Consider the following 21,858-nt stretch of genomic DNA (forward strand, 5'->3'; position numbering starts at 1 on the left):
CTGTGGTTTAAACGACAGACTTTTGCTGCAGCAGCCCCTTCGGGGCCTCCGTTTACCCGCTTACTACAGAAACAGGTCGACCAGATGTCCACCCAGACGGTCTGCTCCCGAGGTACCGCCGCGTTCCTTTCAGGACGTGGACCCTAAGCGTCACGGCTTCAAGGGTCACCTGCGCAGCAACCTCCTCGGGGAGGGGGGTGGTGGGTTCCAATGCAGGACAGGCGACGCTGGGGTGGCCAGTCCCCCCAGGGCCGCAGAACCTGGGCCTAGCCTGAGGCAGACCCACCCTGCCGTGAGCGCAGCGCCGGCCGCGTCCGCTTCTCCCTCCGTCCCCTCCGGGATGGGAAGCTGGCCTCCGCTCGGCCACGGCGTCGCGGGCGTCTTCTTCCCGGTCCTCTCGACACACAAACGCTAAGCGTCGGGCCGCCGCCTCCGCGTGGGGGCTGGGTGGAGGGTGGGAGGAAGCTCCGGGCCAGGCCGCGAGCGCGGGACCGCGTCCAGGTCGGGCGCGCGCGCAGAGTCCCAGGCGGGGCGGGGTCACGTGGGGCGCCCGGCACACGTGACCTCGCGGCTCGCGTGCGCGCGCGCCTGTGCTGTTTCGCCGGGCGCGCGCGCGGCTGCGGTCCCGGGCGCGGAGTGAGGGGACGGCGCGGCGGCCTCGCAGGTAGGCTGGCGGCGGCTGCCCTTCCCCAAGCTGGGCGCGTGGGTCCCGTTGAGCCCACTCCTCTCGTCCCGGGTCCCGGGACACTTCCTCGGGGGAGGGGGGGAGAGGGCGGGGCGTCCCGGCTCCCCGTGGACCTGCGCGGATGCGGTCTGCGCGCTGAGCCGTGACACCGCGCCGGGGCGGGACCTCCGTCCCTTCGCCGGGTACCTCAGTCTCAGCATCGTCCCCTGGCGCCTCCCCGGGAGCAACGGGTCAGTCACCAAGCTGCCACTGTTTGCCTTTCGCGGGTGGTGACCTGGACTGCCTTATCAGGGGCGTTCTGTAATTTGGAGTCTGCGATAAACTGAGTGAATGACATCTCCCTTGTTCGGCCTCTAATGAAAAACTGCCGGCTTCGTTTGAAATGACCGTCGAGGCGCACTCTGTTCTCTCGTAAGTGGCGTTTGCAGGTTGTCGTCGTACAGCCTCTGCTGTGGAACTTCAACGCCGGGGATTTCAGAGTTTCATAAAAACAGTAAACCACGCTTAAAAATACTCAGGGTCTTAGGTGCCTTTGCCCTGTTCGGTTGTCCCTGTTAGAGCTCGCAGAGGGCAGTTTCTGAAACTAGTGTCCGTTTGGGGGGCATAACATCAAAAGCTGTGTATTTAGATTCTGTTAACATAGCGGTCCATCTGTGCTCTGGTTTTCAGTGCGTTGTGTGAATAGCAATGTAGTTAGTACTTCTAGACTAGTCATTTTCCTTTTATCGTCCAGCCTGTTTCTCTTGAAGAGGAAGTGTATTGCTCTTTAAAGAATTTCTTCTGCAAGCGATTTTACGTCTGTGAGCCAATTGATTAAGTTCTGGGAACTTTAGAGAAAACAAAGCTATTGAGCTTGTAGCTTAAAAACATTCTTCAAGCCAGGCGTGGTGGCGCACGCCTTTAAAGCTCAGCACTGGGGGGGCAGAGGTAGGAGGATCCCCGTGAGTTCAAGGCGAGCCTGGGACTACACAGTGAGTTCCGGGTCAGCCTGGACTAGAGTGAGACACTATCTTGAAAAAACAAAACAAAATAATAATTCTTCTAATATTTTAAAGTAAGAGCTAGGAAGGCTAGGACAGTATGTGTGTCTTTATGAGAGTCATGGGAACAATGAGACTGAAGGGACGGAAGGATCTTAGATATTCTTCTTTGTGTGTTACTTTATGTTGGGTCAAGATGGGCTTCCCAAAAGGGAGTCACCAAAGACAACAGGATGGCCACAGATAAAAGGAAGTGGGTCATCCAAATTCCTCAAGGAATTGCCCAGCCATTAAACTATGCCCCAGGTCTAGGTTTACTGCCCCATATCTCTCATCGGTTCACTTCTGGTTTCACCCTATGGCTAATGTAAAGAACAAAGAAATTCCTTCCCTTCCTCACTTTCCCCCAACTGAAAGAGCTGTATATAGGGCAACTCTCAGTAATTTCAAAGCGGACTGCTTCCACTCTTGAGAGTTAGTTCTGGCAGCTTGTGTTTTTCCCGAATAAAAACTTCCATCTTTGCCTCAGAGTGCTGTCCGTGGCCTTGGTCAACTCCTGAACCTTACACTTTAAATAAGCATGGGAAACAAGGTTTGGGCCTTTCATGATTCTAGAGTGCAACCAGGGCATTAAGGCACATTTCCTCCGTAAAAATGCATTCTATGATTCAGTCTAACAATATTATGTACTTTTGATGTGTTTGAAGAATGCACAGAGAAATATGATAAGAATTGGGTTAATTTAACCAGATTAGAATTTTTGATGTCAGTCAGTTATCTATTAATTATATATTTGACTCAGCATGAACTGAATTTAAAGATTTCCAATTACATTTAGTCCAAAATACAAACTTTTTGAAATTTGCAAAGAATGGAAATTTAGAAAACTGAAAAAAGAAGAATGTACCTGACCTATAATTTCACTATCTAAAGATAACAGCTAATATTTTTAAATGTGAGTACTTTTTTTTCTTTTTACAGATTTCTTGGGTTCCACAGTTCAGATAGTGAGAGGTCAGGTTGACATGGGTACTGTGACATCCAGTACTGAGTTTTGAAAAGCTGATGGTAGGAGTTTTGCAAGTGAGGCTGTCTGTAACCATGACTACTGAATGTAAATAGTTTGAATTGCAGCTGAAATATCCATATATTTTGAGTACTAGGTACACTTTTAAACATGAGGTAGATCATACTCACACATACATAATAAATTGCAAGGTGTGAAGTGACTTCAGGAAGTGATGGACCTCATTCCCAGGAAGCCTATTCTGAGACACTTCCTCAAGGGTGGTGTCGAAAAGATTCCATAGTCTTTCTGAGGTGGACATTCTGAATGTTCAACTCTTTTATTTTTTCTCAATTTTTATTAACATTTTCCATGATTATAAAAAAAGATCCCATGGTAATACCCCCCCACTTTCCCCTTTGAAATTCCATTCTCTATCATATCTCCTCCCTATCTCAATCAGTCTCTCTTTTATTTTGATGTCATGATCTTTTCCTTCTCTTACGATGGTCTTGTGTAGGTAGTGTCAGGCACGGTGAGGTCATGGATATGCAGGCCATTTTGTGTCTGGAGGAGCATGTTGTAAGGAGTCCTACCCTTCCTTTGGCTCTTAATGAATGTTCAACTCTTGACTGGCATATTATTCTTGATGCTTAGGAAAGAGTTGTGATTGTGTAAATAGATGAAGCTTATGCCTTCTCAGGTTGCTTGGTCTTGAACTCACTATGGTGGAGACATACCAGTGGTATTGTTTACGGCTGTGATAGTTGTTTCCAAAGATCACTGTCAAGCTATGCTAGTTCTGGGCACGGTCCTTTGGTTCTTTGGAGGCATGGCAGCTTTGGCTTTCACTATTGTGGGAGCCAGTTGGTGGGCCCTGGCTAGGTGGAGAGGAGACAGTTGAAATGTACCACCTTTGCCAGTGAGGCTTGCTTTAGCCCTAACCATATTTGCAGTGCCTATCGCCTCATGAGTAACCTTAGCAGAATATCCCCAAAACAGATTAAAGAGAGAGAAATAATAGATTATTAGTATTTTAAGCTACTGAGACTTTGGAGGTGGGGGCAGTTCTGGGGGTTGAACCCAAGGTCTCACATTTGAGCTACATCCATAGCCCTTTTTTTTTTCTTTTTTGGTTTTTCAAGGTAGGGTCTCGCTGTAGCCCAGGCTAACCAGGAATTCACTATGTAGTTGCAGGGTAACCTTGAACTCACAGCAGTACTCCTACCTCTGCCTCCCAAGTGCTGGGATTAAAGGTGTATGCTACCATACTTGGCATTTTTTCCCCCGGTAGTATTTCACTCTAGCCCACACTGACCTAGAAATCACTATGTATTCTCAGGATGGCCTCGAACTCATGGCAATCCTCCTACCTCTGCCTCCCAAGTGCTGGAATTAAAGGCGTGTGCCACCACGCCTGGCTTATATTTTCAAATGTTTATTTATTTGCAAGCAGAGATAGATAGAAGAGAAACAGAATGGGCACACCAGGGTCTCTAGCCACTGCATGCTTCACTTTATGCATCTGGCCTTATGTGGGTACTGGGGAACCAGGGCCATCAGATTTTGCAAGCACATGCCATTATCCACTGAACCATCTTTCCAGCCACCTCCTTTCATTTTTTTTTTTTTTTTGTTAGAGGGTTCCTAGCCAGATTGTCCTCAAACACCCTATGTAGCTGAGGATGACCTTGAATCTGTGATCCTCCTGCTTCCACTTCCCTAAGTGCTGGGATTACAGCACTGTGCTCTTTCTGCCAATTGAGCCACACCCGCCACCTTCTTTGTCCCTAACAAAAAATGTGTAGTCTCTGAAGAGAATGTCCTAGATGAGAATCAGGACCCCAGTGAGCGACCACCTACCATATAAGCGACGGGGGTGGGTAACAAAAATAAGGACAGTAATAAGAGTTGGTGAAAATGTGGAGCTTTTTGTGGGGGGGGATGCTTATACATTTGCTGGTGGGCACGTGAAATACAGGAAAGAGACACAGAAGCTGACAGAGGGACGCACACAACATGGGTATGTCTTCAGTCATTATATCTTTATCCTCTCAGTTCATCCGTGTCTTTTGTGTCAAGACAAGCGTACTCCTGTCAGCTGTAGATCCATTCTCTGCTATTTTCTGAAGAATCTCTTGTAGTTAGATCTTCCCCATCTTTGATCTTTTCCTATACTGGCTTCTTCCCATTAGCATTAAAGCATACTGAAGTCTCTAACATATTTAAGAAGGTTCCTATAAAAGGACCCCTCAACATCATCTGATCTCCTAGATATTATCCTGTTTTTAGCCCCCTTTTTGTTTTTTTTCTCTCTCAAGAAAGTAGGACAGCCAGGTGTGGTGGTGTACACCTATAATCCCAGCACTGGAAGGCAGAGAAAGGAGGCACTGTGAGTTCGAGGCCACCCTGAGACTCCATAGTGAATTCCAGGTCAGCCTGGGCAATAGTGAGAGCCTACCTCAAAAAACCAAAAAAAAAAAAAAAAAAAAAGAAGAAGAAAGACAGTTGGACAGTCTCATGCCGCTGAGGCTGGCCTTGCTGCCCCTGAGCTCCCAGTCCTCTTGCGTCCATCTCCCTCCCACATGCTGGGATTGCATACATGTGCCATGATGGATGATCTGGCACCTCGATTTTCTTACACAGTCAAGTTTGTTTGTTTGTTTCTTTCTTTTTTTCTTTTTTAATCTTTCACTTACTCCTCCTCAATCTGCTGCAATCTGGCTTCTTCCTCCCATAACCTTATAGAACCTATTGTTGAAGCCCCTAATAACTTTCCATGTTAGAAATAAGACTGGAGCTATGGGACTTGGTTATTCTCTCAGTGGGTCCTTCTGTGGGGGTCTTCCTGCCCTTGCCCAGTTGTAGTTTGTTGGCGTTCTCATATCTTCCCTAAATGGTTTCTCTCCTGAGCTTCCCACAGGGATTCTCTCACCCACCAGGACCTTACAGTTAGGAGGTCTGCAGTGGAGCGCCTTACCCCAGGGCCCTGGGCTCTGTTCAGGGAGACCAGTGCTGGTGGCTTCCTCAGGCCGAGCTTCAGGTAGTGTGTTGTGTTTTTCGGTTGTCCAGGGCCTGTCTTCCGTCAGGCCTTTCTTTTAGTCTCCTCAAGTCCAGTGCTTCCCTTCTCCAGGTGTAGGCCTCCTGTAGGCACCTTACATCTTTTGTCCTCTTGTTGTAGTGCTGGGGATTGAACCCTGGGCCTTGCGCATCTGAGCTACATCCCCAGGCCTCCGTAGCCACCTTAGAGCACTTCTCCTTACCTCCAACTAGTCTCCACCATCTGCTAATGTAATCCTCACCGACTAGATTGGATCACGCCAGTTCCCTGCTCAGGCTGTTCACTGAATACCTGTGGTGGCTCCCGGGGTCCTGAGTGGCTTGGTTATAGCCCTTTCTCACTTAAAATCCCTTCTGTCTCTCTCCCTCCCTCCTCAATTTTCTTATTTATTTTGAGAGGTGGAAGGGGCAAATAGAATAGGTGCGCCCAGACTTCTAGCCATTGTAAATGCATGTTCCCCCTTGCGCAGCTTGCTTATGTGGGTACTGGGGAATCAAACCAGGGTCTTTTAGGCTTTGCAGACAAATGCCTTAACTGCTAAACCATCTCTCCAGCCCCCCAGATCTTTTTTTTTTTTTTTTTTTGAACTGGTCTTACTCTAGCCCAGTCTGGCCTGGAACTCACTGCAATCCTACCTCTGCCTCCCAAGTGCTGGGATTAAAGGTGTGTACCACTACAGCCAGCATCCTTTGCCAGATCTATACCTGGCATATGTTCCCAGTGTCATAGGCATCCAAAGCATACTTGCTCACTCTGGGGTTTCCACAGCCTTTGAACCATCAGAGCCTTGTCTACACTGTAGTGAGCATCTCTTTATGCATCCACGTAAGTATGGTCTGCTGATGACGGGGTTTTGGGTTTGGCTCTGTATCTTTGGGGAAACGCTGAGCAGAGTAGGGTTCTGTTTGTCCACTGCTGGGGTTTTAGTTTGGCTTCAGCTCATTGCACGATTCAATGAATACTTTCCATGCAGCTGGAGACAAAATCATTTCTAGGCACCCACATAGGAAGGGTGTATGAAACCATCAGTCAATTTGAGTTTGACCTTTCTATCCCAGCCTTGGAAAACAAGGTGAAGTATTCCTGTGTTCTTTCCATTTTTTTTTTTAACCTTTTGCCCATCAGTTTCTACTTTGCCTAGTTCATAATGCCTGTTTGGTGAATCAAACACAGAAAAACCACTGTTACTGATCATTGAAGTTTCTACTTGCCCATGGAAAATAACAGCATCCTAGAGAAGGGATAGTCTTTTTTTTAATTTTTATTAACATTTTCCATGATTATAAAAAAATATCCCATGGTAATACCCTCCTCTCCCCCACTTTCCCCTTTGAAATTCCATTCTCCATCATATTACCTCCCCATCTCAATCATTGTACTTACATATATACAATACCAACCTATTAAGTACCCTCCTCCCTTCCTTTCTCTTCCCTTTATATCTCTTTTTTAACTTACTGGCCTCTGTTACTAAGTATTTTCCTTCTCATGCAGAAGCCCAATCATCTGTAGCTAGGATCCATGTATGAGGGAGAACATGTGGCGCTTGGCTTTCTGGGCCTGGGTTACCTCACTTAGTATCATCCTTTCCAGATCCATCCATTTTTCTGCAAATTTCATAACTTCATTTTTCTTTACCGCTAAGTAGAACTCCATTGTATAAATGTGCCACATCGAGAAGGGATAGTCTTAACATTTAGTTTTGCTTGTATTTATTAGAGGGAGATGAACAGAGAGAGAGAAATGGGCGTGCCAGGGCCACTGTAAATGAATTCCAGAGGCATATGCCACCATGTGCGTCTAGCTTATGTGGGTACTGGGGAATCGAACCTGGGTCCTTAGGCTTTGTAGGTGTGTAGGCCTTAATCACTAAACCATCTCTCCAGCCCCTGATAGTTGTATGTCACCGCCAGCCTCACCAGACATGCCCTTTTGCCTCCTGGGTGGTTGGTTTTCCAGTGTGAGCACAGCTTCAAGTAGCATTGCTACTTTACCTGCACTGAGCTGCCTGTCTCTGGCTGTGAGAGCAGCCCCTGGGTGGTGGAGCTCAAGAGATGCCCCCAGAAGGCAGTAATGTAAGTTATACTTCAAGTCACAAAGCTTCCTACCTGTGGAGGAAGGACAGCTATAGGACATTTCATTTTCCCCTCAAATGAGTGATGGATTTGCACATAACCAGTGAGATAAAGTGTTGTCACCAGCAGTGCTGGGAGGTTCTGGGACAGCCATCATGCTGTGGATTCATCCAGATTCAGGACATTCTTTCCCATTCATAATTCCACTTTTGTGAGCTTGCAGAAGAGATGGCTGGGTGACAGCTGTTCTGACAGCTGAGGCAGTGACAAAGCTAGTGCCTCAGCACATTTCTGAGACTAATTTTTTTTTTGCTGCCCTTATGAATTGAATGGGTGAAATAGTTTTAAGGTATATTTTTGTTGTAAAATGTTTGTGACTGATTCTCAAAGAGACTTATCTAGACCTGGAAAGTGTATTTGTGCTTAAATCAGAGAGGTAGCATTATCCTCTGTCTTAGCCCACCAGAAAGAGCATTTCCTGTGCAAGTATGAGGACCTCAGGAGGCCTGAGAGACACCCAGGCTTGATCCTTAGGTCCCACGTGCATTTGGAACCCCAGACCCAGGGGGAAGTAGAGAGCTAAGAATTGTCGGAGTAGTCTCTGGGATCAGAAAGAGGCTGGCCCAAATAAGCATGGGAGAGCAATGGAACAGGACACCCACCATTCTGCTCTAGTCACTGCAGGTGCATAGGGCACCACATGGGCATGTACCTGTGCATACATCACGCACACACACAGCCAAAAAGGGAAAAAAGAAGAGCCTCCCAAAATAGGTATGGAAGAAGTTGCTTTGGCTAGCATTTGTCTCCTCAGTAAGCCAAGAGGTTTCTTCATTGATGATACAAGCTGCAAAGTTGTATGCTAAAATCTTTACCTGGAACCCTGTAACTCTCATTTGAATTTTCCTTCTAAAATAGAAATAACATCTTTTGTGCTGAACTGGGAATTGGATCTGGGTATGGTGGTACATGCTTATAATCCCAGCACTTAAGAAGTGATGTAGGGCTGAAGAGATGGCTTAGCGGTTAAGCGCTTGCCTGGGAAGCCTAAGGACGCCAGTTCGAGGCTCGATTCCCTAGGCCCCGTGTTAGCCAGATGCACAAGGGGGCGCATGTGTCTGGAGTTCGTTTGCAGTGGCTGGAGGCCCTGGAGTGCCCATTCTCTCTGTCTCTCTCTATCTGCCTCTTTCTCTCTGACACTCTCAAATAAATAAATAAAAATAAAAAACATAAAAAAAAGAAGTTGGTGTAAAAGTTATGGAAGATGTGGTGTTGCAAGAAAACTAGATTTTCACTAAGGAAATGCTTATACGTTATCATTGCTAGAACACTGAGAGCTCAGGGCAGTTTTCTGGGATATAGTTTTCATATAGTCATCACTGTTCCACACATAAGTTTCCCCATTTAACACCTGAGTGTGTATCCCATGGACTGCGCACTTGCATGCTGTGCATTTACTTTCAATCTAGCACTGGCTGGCCTCCGTGATTCCCCTACCTCAGCCTCATGGAGTGGGATCAAGGTGTGAGCCATCACACCTGCCTTCAGTTTTGCTTTTGCATACAAGGTTTCCACACACATTCTGACCTCCTAAGATTAAGCCTTTAAGTCCTGAGGGCAGGCACTATGATTGTGTTGCTGTTGTGTCACCAGCATTCTTGGTGTCTAGGGTGATTGCAGAAGACTTATAATCCACACTGATTTGTTCATATTACCATATAGTCATGCTTTTTTTTTTAATGAGTCTTAGACTTTCTCAGTAGCTTGTTAACTATACATGAATCCCTGTAAAGCAACTTAACTAAAACCGATAACTAAACTCTCCTATCCAGTTTATGAACATAGAAAAACTTCCAGTGGAATCTTCAGCATATTAGAGCTATTTGCAGTTAAAAAGGAAATTTTTGCATGCTTAACATTTTCTGTCTCCAGCAGTCTCAGTGTGGCTATTGAGTGAATACTCGAGAATGTTTGTGCTTAAAGAAATTGTTCCACTTTGGAGTTTTGTGGTTTCTTTGCCAATCAGTGTCACATCTTTACCATCTTCCACAAATGCCTCTAAAAGAGCCAGGACTTGGTGCTCCCCACTTCTGAAGAGCTGCTTACTCCCTTCTGACCTTTTTTCCTTAGAAAGTTTCAAGCCAGCAGTAGACAGGTTCAGAGGGGGAAAAGTCCTATTCTGGTACCAGTCTCCTTGTGCTAAATACATTCTGATTAGATGGGGGAGGGCAGGGGCCTGGAGGTGTGTGAAAGACACATGCATTGTGGGTTAGCCCTCAGTTCCCAGTATTTGTTTAATATTGAGACCATAATTTCATCAAAACAGACTTTTTCCGGGTTATCTCCATTTCCTGTTTTTCAAACTCCATAAACACATTCAAATATATTTTTGCTAGTTCAGTAAAGTCCTCAGTCTCCATTAATACTTGGCTCCCTAGGGAAAGTAAAATAAGTGGATTCTTGGAGGGATCAAAAAGATTTTGATCTTGGTGCTACCCTGCTTCTTCAGCTGTTCTTCTAAATGTAGATTTCTAAAATTGGAGGTCTGTGTTTATCTTTCCAGCTCGATTTACTGTTGAGAGTATGAAATAAAATAACTCAGGAGGAATTGGTCCGGATTGGGCCCAAAAGAGGGACTAAAAAAGATCTAGCACCACCTGTCAGTGCCTACCTGCTCCAGCAGAACCGGAAGTCATTGTCTGATCCCAGTATCATCCAATCAGCTTTCCCACCTCCTTCCTGATCCAGCCCCCTGAGCTCAGATCAGTCAGTTCTCTCTGTGACCCTCCTACAACTGAGGGTCAAGCCCACCACAGTGAGATTATAAATAGATGCTTACCAGATGGGCAAGCCTCTCTTGTTGGCTTTTGACCTCTCCTGGATTTCTGGATCCCTGCTCTGGTAAGCCCGGCTGGGCTGAGGTGGAGGGAACCCTGATCCCTATTCCCTTGTAGGCTTTCTACTCCCTCCTGCCTTCCACATGGAAGGAGTGCTCTGTACTTCTTTTTTCCATTCTATTTCTCTGAATAAATGTACTAGTTTAATAATTCTCTTTCTCAAGGTTTTTTTTTAGGGGGGGGTTTCAAGGTAGGGGTTCACTATAGCCCAGGCTGAATTGGAATTCACTATGTAGTCTCAGGGTGGCCTCAAACTCTCAGTAATCCTCCCACCTCTGCCTCCCAAGTGCTGACATATCTATTTTTAATAAAAAATTGAAATAAAACAAACAGCCTGGGAGTGGTGGTGTATGCCTTTAAAATCCCAGCACTTGGGAGGCGGAGGTAGGAGGATCACCATGAGTTTGAGGACACCCTGAGATGACATAATGAATTATAGGTCAGCTTGAGCTAGAGTGACACACTGCTTTGAAAAACCAACCAACCAACCAAAAAAACACGGATATGAACTCAGGCTTTGGTGTCTAAGGACTTTTTCTGAACCCCCCAAAACCTCATTTCCTAACCTTTTCCTCTTCATCATAGCACAGGTTCTATGAGGGACGCACCACAGTTAGGAAAAACCACCTCAGGGAATGGGCTGTTAAATGCTGATGGACAGAGAGTAAGTCCATGGGGATGTGGGATATATTTTCAGTGCCAGAGAAATCTAGAAATCCAAGTGGGTAAAAGGTGTTAAACTCAGCTGGGCGTGATGGCACACACCTTTAGTCCCAGCACTTGGGAGGCAGAGGCAGGAGGATTGCCAAGAGTTCGAGGCCATCCTGAGAATACAAAGTGAATTCCAGGTCAGCCTGAGCTAGAGCGAGACCTGACCTTGAAAAACAAAACAAGACAAACAAACAAACAAAGTGTTATGTTAAACTCTTTTTTTTTTTTAACCTCTGCATTTTTTTAAAACTCTTTTTTCCCCCCTGATGTAAAGACTGACTCTAGCCCAGGCTGACATGGAACTCACTGTAGTACTGGCTTTCCTCAGACTCGCAGTGATCCTGCTGTATCTGCCACCCAAGTGCTGGATTAAAGGCGTGTGCCACCATGTCTTGCTTTCATTTTACTCTTGATTTATCTCTGTATAGTTAAGAAAGTTGATTCCCCTGTTAAATATGCATGAATAATAATTCAGCTGAACATATTGATGCTATTCCTGAGAAAATATTTCCTAGATAAAACAAAGGTTTTAAAAGGTAGCAAAAGGGTTGGAGAAATTGCTGAGTGGTTAAGGTACTTGCCTGTGAAGCCTTAGGACCCAGGTTTGATTTCCCAGAACCCACATAAATGAGATGCATGAGGTGATGACATGCATGCATCTGGAGTTCATTTGCAGGCCGAAGGCCCTGGTGCATTCATTCTCTCTCTGTCTGACTCTTTCTCTCTCTCAAATAAATACATACTTAAAAATAATTTTAAAAATTTAAGACAATCACTATCTTAGTTAACTCCTGTAGAAATAACTGTTTAATGTGACTGACATGCTAATTGGACCTCATAGTATTTATGATTGTCAGTTTGGCCCTGGGAAGAGCTGACATCTTAGCAGTTTCATTGAGCCTAGTTGATTTTGTTGTATGTGTTGGAACTTCCTAAGAATCTATATTTCTCTTAGGAATGTTCCATTCAAAAGACAGAATTAATGAGGTATGGTGATACTATTCTAGAGGACTTTTAGGACTGAAACCCTTTTGCATTTAATTTTAAAGGTATTCACTGAAAGGATTACATCAGTCTTTATTTATTATTTGAGATAGGGAAAGAGGCAGAGAGAGAGAGAGAGGGAGAGAGGGAGACGGGTTGGGGGGGGGGAGAATGGGTGCGTCAGGGCTTTTAGCCACTGCAGCTGAACTCTAGATGCATGCACCACCTTGTGCATCTATCTGGCTTACATGGGTACTGGGGAATCGAACCAAGGTCCTTTGGCTTTGCAGGCAAATGCCTTAACCACTAAGCCATCTCTCCAGCCCTTAGTCTTTTTGTTTGTTTTGAGGTGGAGTCTCCCTCTAACCTATGATGACCTGGAATTCAGTATGTAGTTTCAGCTCAGGGTGGCCTCAAACTCATGGCAATCCTCCTACCTCTGCCTCCTGAGTAGTGGGATTAAAGGCATGCACCACCATGCCCAACTATTTCAGTTTTGATATATGCCTGTAGGATTATTATTTGATTATTTATGTATATTTGTGTGTATGTATGTGTTTACTTATTGATTTAGACATGGTCTCATGTATCCTTAACTATCTAGTTAGGGATAACTAAGAAAATATTACCTGTAATCTCCAGAGGTGTATGACTTTTGTGTGCTAGCTTTTTTCTATATATATCTTAAAAATTGGGCTGGAGAGATGGCTTAGCGGTTAAGCGCTTGCCTGTGAAGCCTGAGGACCCCGGTTCGAGGCTCGGTTCCCCAGGTCCCACGTTAGCCAGATGCACAAGGGGCGCACACGTCTGGAGTTCGTTTGCAGAGGCTGAAAGCCCTGGTGCGCCCATTCTCTCTCTCTCCCTCTCTCTGTCTTTCTGTGTCTGTTGCTCTCAAATAAATACATAAAAAATTTAAAAAAATTGTAAGTATACATATATATTGTTTTGTAACAGTCATTATAGCTAAATCTCACAGGGCATGTTTTTTGTGTTTTTTCTTTTTGTATGTTTGGACTTTTTTTTTGTTTTGTTTTTTTGAGGTAGGGTCTCACTCTAGCCCAGGAGGGTGGCCTCAAACTCACAGTGATCCTCCTACCTCTGCCTTCCGAGTGCGGGGATTAAAGGCGTGCGCCCCCCACGCCCGGCTTTGGATTATTATTTTTTTTAAGGTAGGGTCTTGCTAGCCCAGGCTGACCTAGAATTCACTATGATGTAGTGTCTCAGGTGGCCTTGATCCTCCTACCTCTGCCTCTACAGGGCTGGGATTAAAGGCGTGCGCCACCATGCCTGGCTTTGGGATTTTGTTTTGAACTTGTCTTAGCACATGATTTGTCAGTACTATACTTTTCCTTGGCATCTTGTCTTCCCTTGCCATGCTTCTTCAGGGGTGGCTATTGTTTGTAGAGTGCAGAGTCCAACTAGAAGGGTAAGCCCTGGGTTCCATGTCTGAGGAAACATGGTTGAACATTGATAAATAGCCAGGCCAACCTGGGAGTCCTGCTAAGGAAGGCTGGGCTGAGCAGGCCAGTAGCTTTTTCAGTTAGGGCCTCCCTAACTTCAGTGGAATCACTTCACATCTATAGCCACTGCCGTGATGATTTAGATGAAACGTAACTACTCATATTCCTTTAAAATGAAATCTGTCATATTAGAGAAAATGTTTCAATATTTATGTTTCATATTTTGGCAAATCTAGCAGATATCAAAAAAACATTAGAACCACCCTAATATTGGTCTTTTAAAAAAATTTATGTGTGTGTGTGCGCACATGCACATGTGTATCAGGTCCCCGTGCCCTTGCAAATAAACATGAGGCAGACATTTGAACTACTGTCTGTGTCATTGATATGCTTTTTCTTTTTTTTTTAATTAATTAATTTATTTATTTGAGAGCGACAGACACAGAAAGACAGAGAGAGAGAGAGAGAGAGAGAGAGAGAGAGAATGGGCGCGCCAGGGCTTCCAGCCTCTGCAAACGAACTCCAGACACGTGCGCCCCCTTGTGCATCTGGCTAACGTGGGACCTGGGGAACCGAGCCTCGAACCGGGGTCCTTAGGCTTCACAGGCAAGTGCTTAACCGCTAAGCCATCTCTCCAGCCCTGATATACTTTTTCTTGTGTGATGGGTGTGCACATGCAAGATGTATGAGCTGTTTTTTTTATATTGACTTTTATGTTTCCAGGCTTTGGAGAAGCACCTTGTAAAATAAAGCATTGTCTAATATGGCTGTACGTAAAGCCACCTCATCAAATAAACTTGTTTTGAAGATGAGTTTGGTTTTGCAACATTACTGCCCTTGGGGCAATTACTGGTTACTGGTCTCTCCATTAATGGCTTCAGAATAATTAATCATTGTCAGTAAGTTGTATGGTTTTAAAGGTAATATCTCTTTGTGTTGTAATTTTTAAAAAATATATTTTATTTATTTGAGAGAAAGAAAGAGGGAGGGAGAGAGAGAGAGACAGAGAGAATGGGTGCACCAGGGCCGCCAGTGACTACAAACTCACTCCAGACACCGCATGTATGCTACCTTGTGCATCTGCCTTACGTGGGTCCTGGAGAATTGCACCGGGATCCTTTGGCTTTGCAGGCAAATGCCTTAACTGCTATGCCATCTCTCTAGCCCTGTGTTGTAATTTTTTAAAGAGCACGTACACACATACATACCCCCATGCACATTTTTTGAGACAAGATCTATCATGGGCTGGTCTTAAACTTAATATGTAGCTGAGGATAACCTTGACTTTCTGATCCTCCTGTCTCCTGAATTCTGGGATTACAGGTGTGAGCTGCCATGTTGGTTTTATGAGGTGTTAGGGATTGAACCAGGACTTTTGCATGCTAGCCAAGCATTCTACCAATTGAGCTCTATTTCCAGCCCTAATATATTTTTGATAAATTTTATATCATAAAATTTTGAATGTTGAAGATTGATTTTGTATGGCTCATATTCTAGGAATATGTACTTTTGAACTTTTTTTTTTTTTGGTTTTTCGAGGTAGGGTCTCACACTGTAATCCAGGCTGACCTGGAACTCACTGTGTAGTCTCAGGGTGGCCTCGAACTCACAGCGATCCACCTACCTCTGCCTCCCGAGTGCTGGGATTAAAGGCGTACGTCACCATGCCCGGCTTGTATTTCTGAACTTTTGACGAACCAGTCTGACTCCATTTTAAGAGTTAGGAGCCATTTTATTGTTAAATCAAAATAAGTTTCATTTCTGCTTACTATGAAACTTAAGTTTCTGTTAGGTCTAGCTGTACCTTGACTACCTGCCCAGAACTCCCCACCCCTGGAGCTTCCTGGACAGTGCCTTACCTCATAGTCTCCCAAGATATCAGATCAATAATTGTGAACTGCTGTTTGCTTCTGTATTTTGCCTGCCAAAAGTTCCCTATTAGAAATCTGTCAACCTTACAGTTTGTGAGTTATAAAAACCTGTCTTCTCTTTTGCTCAGGGCTGCTCTCTTAAGGCTTGCCTTTGGGTGAGACAGCAGCTGGCCAGCTTCCAAGTGCACAATACAGCTTGCTTCAATTTGACCAATATTTGATGGGTATCTTCTTTGTGTCATGGGTTTAGCACTTTCTTGAAACTTACCTAGCTGCTTATTTATATTATTTGAGACTCTTTTCCAATCTTTTTTTTTTGAGTGGATCTTTCTGAATTTAAATTTCTTTTCTGATAATTATATGTATAAAATGTATTTTCATCATATCCACTTCTATTACCATCTCATACCCCTCTTAGTCCCTCTAGATAGTCTCTTTCATGTCTCTCTCTCTCTTTTTTTTTTTTTGGTTTTCCAAAGTAAGGTCTCACTCTAGCCCAGGCTGACCTGGAAGTCACTATGTAGTCTCAGGTGGCCTCATACTCAAGGTGATACACTTACCTCTGCTTACCAAGTGTGAGGATTAAAGGTGTGCGCTACCAAATTTGGCATAGGTGTTTTGTTTTTTTTTTTAATCTTTTGGGGGTGGGTGGGTAGAGGTTTATTTTGGCTTACAGGCTTGACGAGGAAGCTCCATGGTGGCAGGGAAAACAATGATATGAGCGGAGGGTGGACATCACCCACTCACTAACATTAGGTGGACAACAGCAATAGGAGAGTGCCAAACACTGGCATGGGGAAACTGGCCATAACACCCATAAGCCCACCCCCAACAATACACTGCCTCCAGGAGGCATTAATTTTCCAATTTCCATCAGCTGGGGAGACTAGTATTCAGAACACCTAAGTTTATGAGGGACACTTGACTCAAACCACCACATTCCACCCCTGGCCCCCATAAACTGATATCCATGCATGATATAAAATACAGTGCATTCAGTATGACTTTAAGAGTCCTATAGTTTTTTTTTGTTTTGTTTTGTTTTGTTTTTTACCAATCCTATTGATGTTCAAACATCCCCATAATCCCAGGTCTGTTAACTGAGCCATAATACCAAAAAATCCCCCCAAAACACACAATGGCACAGAAAATACATTCACAGTGCAAAATACTGCATTGGGCATAGCAAAGACATATTTAACCAATACAAGATTTAAAACAACCAGGGAAAACATCAAACTCTATAGTTTCAAGTCTAACATCTCTAGTCAGTGCCAAATCTTCAAGTCCGATAATTCTAACCAACAACATGTCTCTGGAGTTCCAATTCTTCCCCTCCAGCTAGGCTACTCACAGTCCTGGAAAACTTCATCTGCGGCTGGCAGCTGTCCTCAGCAGCCATTTCGTAGTCCCGGCATCTCCAGGGCAATCCATGTAGTTCATCCTCAGCTCTGTTAGGTCTCCCTGCAGGTATCCAGCAAACCTTCACACTGCCCATGGCTATTTCCAAAATACAAGACTGGGAAGTAGGAAACATGCACTCATGTGGAAGGCACAGCACAGTCTATGAGATTCATTTAAGAGAAACGGAGGTCTTTAGGGAAAGACTGGAGTGGAGCCACAAGCATGTGGAAGATAGAGCTAAGGAACGCGTGGAGAGATTTAGAAGAAACACACAGTATCTGCCCTGGGCGTCCCCTTGGAATAAAGTTAAGAGGACACATGGTGCCTTAAGGAAGAATAGCAAGGGCAAATATCAAGGCAGAGATCAAAAGGTTGAGATGACAAATGAGTACAGGGGATCACACTCACAGTTACCCTGAGTTTAGAGAAATTACACAGGTAGCAGGCCTACACTTTAGAGGAGATACCCACGTGGTAGACCTAAAGTGTAGGGAAAATACACATGTGATAGATTAGAGATCGAGAAAACTCATACATGTAGTTAAGTGAGAAGTTGCCCCAAAGCATAAAACAGAGACCAAAATGAAATTACTCAGGCTGAGGAACAGTGCTCTGCTGTCCCCCACACCCAGATTCACGTGTATCCGAGCAGAGATCACAGGGAGAAACAACATCAAAAGAATGGACAAGCCTTTATAGTTTATTGAAAACCTGTTCCTTTCCTCAGATTCAGGTATATAAAGGGAAGGCCCACTTGGTTTGTAGATTCAAAGGGCCAGGGCCAGCCCACCTGGGTAGTGAAGGCTGCCCGTCTACACAGTGTGCTGGACAGTGGGCAGCAGGGGCACGGGCACTGCCGCTGTTGTAGATGAGTCTCGGTCAGACACAGCTCCCTTCCTGCCGAGGTGGGGTGGCATTTTTTGTTGTTTCCTCTTGCAGTATTGTTCCAAAAAAAATTCGAAGATTGGAAAAGCCTTACTTCTGATTTTTATAACCCAGCCACACATATACATACATATACATTCCTAGTTGAGACTTGATATACAGATTAGAATTTTAATTTTTATCTGAATAACTGAGGGAAACATCCACGAATAGAGTTTGGTTTCATTCAGATAGCCTGTCTTCTCCTCTGTAGCTGCTGACATGTGTATAACAAATAAGTCTGTTAATATTTGGCAAGACAAATTACTGATTCTAGTGTGTTGTGTTCTCATTATAGGAAAAGGCTCATGTTTGAAGACTGAGGAAATATTGACAGGTTGGAGATAGTGAATGATCCATTTAACTAAAGGTAGGTCTGCAAGTATCTTTTGTTAGCTTAAAAATAATTTATTTATTTATTTGAGGGAGCAAGAGGGGGAGAGAGAGAGAATGGCATGGCAGGGCCTCTAGCCACTGCAAATGAACTCCAGATGTGTTTGCCACCGTGTGCATGTGGCTTATGTGGGTCCTGGGGAATTGAACTTGGTCCTTGGGCTTCACATGTAATTGTCTTAACTACAAAGCTTCTCTCCAGCCCTTTTGCTCGCTTTTATTGATAGGTCCTTATTTGAGAGAAGGAGAGACACAGGGAAGGAGGAAGGGAGGGGATGGGTGTTCCAGGGCCTCTTGCTGGTGTAGACTCCAGAGGCACATGCTGCTTTGTGCGTCTGGCTTTACACGGGTATTGGGAATTGAACCTGGGCCAGCAGACTTCAAGCAAGCACCTTTACCAGCTGAACCATTTCCCCAGCTCAGATCAGTTTTTCTCTCTCTTTTTTGAGGTAGAATCTCACACTATCACCCAGGCTGACCTGGAATTCACTATGTAGTCTCAGGTGGCCTTGAATTCACGGTGATCCTCCTATCTGAAATGCTGAGATTAAAGGCATGCGCCACCATGCTTGGCCTCGCTCTTTTTTTTTTTTTTTTTTTTTCCTTTACAGTTAGCTAAATAGTTACTAATTTTTCTGGAACTACTTTTCATATATTATAGCAGAGATGCCAGCTTGTTTGTAGGACTCACCTGAAGCCAGAGTCATGGTGGATGTAGGAAAGTGGCCAATCTTTACACTGCTCTCACCCCAAGAAATTGCATCTATTAGGAAAGCATGTGTCTTCGGCACCTCAGCCAACGAGGCGTTGTATGTCACTGACAATGATGAGGTAAGACTAGAAACTGGGGTTTTGTTTTAGGGTTGGGCTTGAAATCATGCAGTTTGAAAGCTGAAAACAATAATAAGGAACCTAATTATTTATTTATTTGTTTTTGGTTTTTTTTGAGGAGGGTCCCACTCTAGCCCAGGCTGACCTGGAATTCGCTATGTAGTCTCTGGGTGGCCTTGAACTCACGACGCTACTCCTACCTATGCCTCCTGAGTGCTGGGATTAAGGGTGTGCCACACACCTGGCAAGAACCTAAAAATTTGATTTTAAGATTAAAAAAATTATTTAAAAAATTTTAGGATAAATAACCTAAAATTCAGGAAGATTGTGCCTTCAGTATAATTTCTTTCAGTTTCTTCCCCCCCCCCTTTTTTTTTTTTGTTTTTTCGAGGTAAGGTCTCACTCTGGCCCAGGCTGACCTGAAATTAACTATGTAGTCTCAGGGTGGCCTCAAACTCACAGCAGTCCTCTTATCTCTGCCTCCCAAGTGCTGGAATTAAAGGTGTGCACCACCACATCCAGCTTCAGTTTCTTGTTTTAATGCCTCATTGCTTCCTAATATTGACAAATACTTCAAAACTCTAGTAATGTCAGCAAATGTTGAGTGTTTCTCAGTAACTTTTATCATTCTGTTCATGGCTACTGGGCTATCAAATTAAACTAGAGTATGTCCTATTTTCATAGCAAAGAAAGGAGCTTTTAATATGACTTTAGGCCAGATGACTTAGACAAAAGTGTTTGTTTCCTAGGTCTTTGTGTTTGGACTGAACTGTAGTAACTGTCTAGGAACTGGAGACAACCAGAGCACGCTGGTCCCTAAGAAGCTCGAAGCCTTATGTGGAAAGAAGATCAAAAGCCTTAGTTATGGGAGTGGTCCCCACGTTCTCCTCAGTACTGAAGGTAAAGAGGAAGCAGTGTAGCCTTTCAGTTTGCGAGAAAGCAGGCAGTTACTTCTAAACCAAGAGAAAGGGAATGCCGTACCAAATAACCAATTTTGGGTTGTGTTTTAATTTCTGAGGAAGGTATGCACAGCAGGTTAAAGTTAAAACACTTGGGCTGGAGAGATGGCTTAGTAGTGAAGGTGCTTGGCTGCAAAGCCTAAGGGCCCCAGGTTTGATTCACCAGTACCTATGTAAGCCAGATGCACAAGGTGGCACATGTGTCTGGAGTTCATCTGCAATGGCCTGCCCATTCTATCTCTGGGATTAAAGGCATGCTCCACGATGCCTGGTAATACCACCATTTTATTAAGTCAATATTCATGTTTATATTATTAGGACTGCCTTTCTTTTTTAATATTTATGTTTACTTATTAAAGAGAGGGAGAATGGACACTCCAGAGCCTTTTTAGACACTGAAACCAAATTCCAGATGCACATGTTGCCTTATACATCTGACTTTATGTGGGTACTGGGGAATCTAACCAGGATCCTTAGGCTTTGCATGCAAGTGCCTTAACTGCTAAGCCATTTCTCCAGCCCTGCCTTTATTCTATTACTGTTTTCCTGTGGTTCATAATTGCCTCAAGTATTTTTTTTATTTTTAATTTATTTTTCCCTACATTTAGCATTAATGAATGCAGAAACTCTTACGGAATAGCACTTTGCTTCTCAGTACATTATTGAAGCATATGGGAACCTTTGGAACTCCCTGTCTGCTGCTCCAGCACTGGTGGACTGACTGCTTGCTCTCGGGCTCCTTGCACAGCTGTCAGCCCAGAACTTGTCTTTACGTCATCCTGAAAAGTCCTTTCATGTCATCATTTCTGGGTCCCCGTTTGTGTCTTACAAAATTCTCCTTGGGGGGCTGGAGAGATGGCTTAGTGGTTAAGCGCTTGCCTGTGAAGCCTAAGGACCTCGGTTCGAGGCTTGGTTCCCCAGGTCCCACGTTAGCCAGATGCACAAGGGGGCGCACGCGTCTGGAGTTCGTTTGCAGAGGCTGGAAGCCCTGGCGTGCCCATTCTCCCTCCCTCTATCTGTCTTTCTGTCTGTGTCTGTCACTCTCAAATAAATAAATAAATAAATAAATAAAACAATTCTCCTTGGATTATACTTCATCTGGTAAAACACGTTTTCTGGAAGTTTCCCAAGGAAGGGCTGTGCAAGAAATCTATAAGACTTGGTCTTAAGGTGTCCTCATTCTACCCTTGCTAATAATGTCTGTTGGTGGTTTGGCGGGGCTTAGAACTCCGTGGTGGAAATCTTCCTCAGACTTGTCAAGCCTTTGGTTTTAGGGTTGCTCTTGGGGGTCTGCTTCCTTTCTGGCTTTGCTCTTTTGTACATAAATGTTTTCCTCCTGTTTTTGAGCATTAGACATTGTTCTTTCTTTACTCCAAGTATGCTGAAATAATCCTGACTCTGTTCTGCTGTAGGTAATTTTTAACTCATTGATCATTCTATAGGCCTTTCAATCTGGAAGTTCCTTTCCAGAAAACTTCTAGCAACCTTTCATGGGTAATTTATATGCTTTATTTTATTCTTTTCTGAACGTTTTCTTAGAAGAAAGAAATTTTGTCCTAATCTTAATTTTCTTATAATTGCTATCCTATCAATGCTTTGGGAAATCTCTTCAAAATT

The 21,858-nt window shown here is 44.3% G+C and overlaps 1 protein-coding gene across 7 annotated transcripts in view; it reads left to right on the plus strand.

Annotated features, from left to right (window-relative positions):
- The window catches only part of Rcbtb1 (RCC1 and BTB domain containing protein 1), a 69,343-nt gene continuing 47,485 nt past the window's right edge, over positions 1-21,858 (plus strand). Inside the window, exons 1-4 of one of the 7 annotated variants that reach the window (XM_045154161.1) lie at positions 65-112; positions 18,357-18,428; positions 19,113-19,282; positions 20,032-20,182. In XM_045154161.1, coding sequence (XP_045010096.1) covers positions 19,157-19,282; positions 20,032-20,182 — 277 coding nt within the window. In that variant the 5' untranslated portion in view covers positions 65-112; positions 18,357-18,428; positions 19,113-19,156. Of the gene's footprint in view, positions 113-613; positions 665-872; positions 1,097-18,356; positions 18,429-19,112; positions 19,283-20,031; positions 20,183-21,858 lie in introns of those variants that run through there. The other 6 variants (XM_045154160.1, XM_045154159.1, XM_045154162.1 and 3 more) reach the window with 6 other exon arrangements.

Source organism: Jaculus jaculus, chromosome 7, assembly GCF_020740685.1.
Source record: "Jaculus jaculus isolate mJacJac1 chromosome 7, mJacJac1.mat.Y.cur, whole genome shotgun sequence".
Lineage (NCBI taxonomy): Eukaryota > Metazoa > Chordata > Mammalia > Rodentia > Dipodidae > Jaculus > Jaculus jaculus.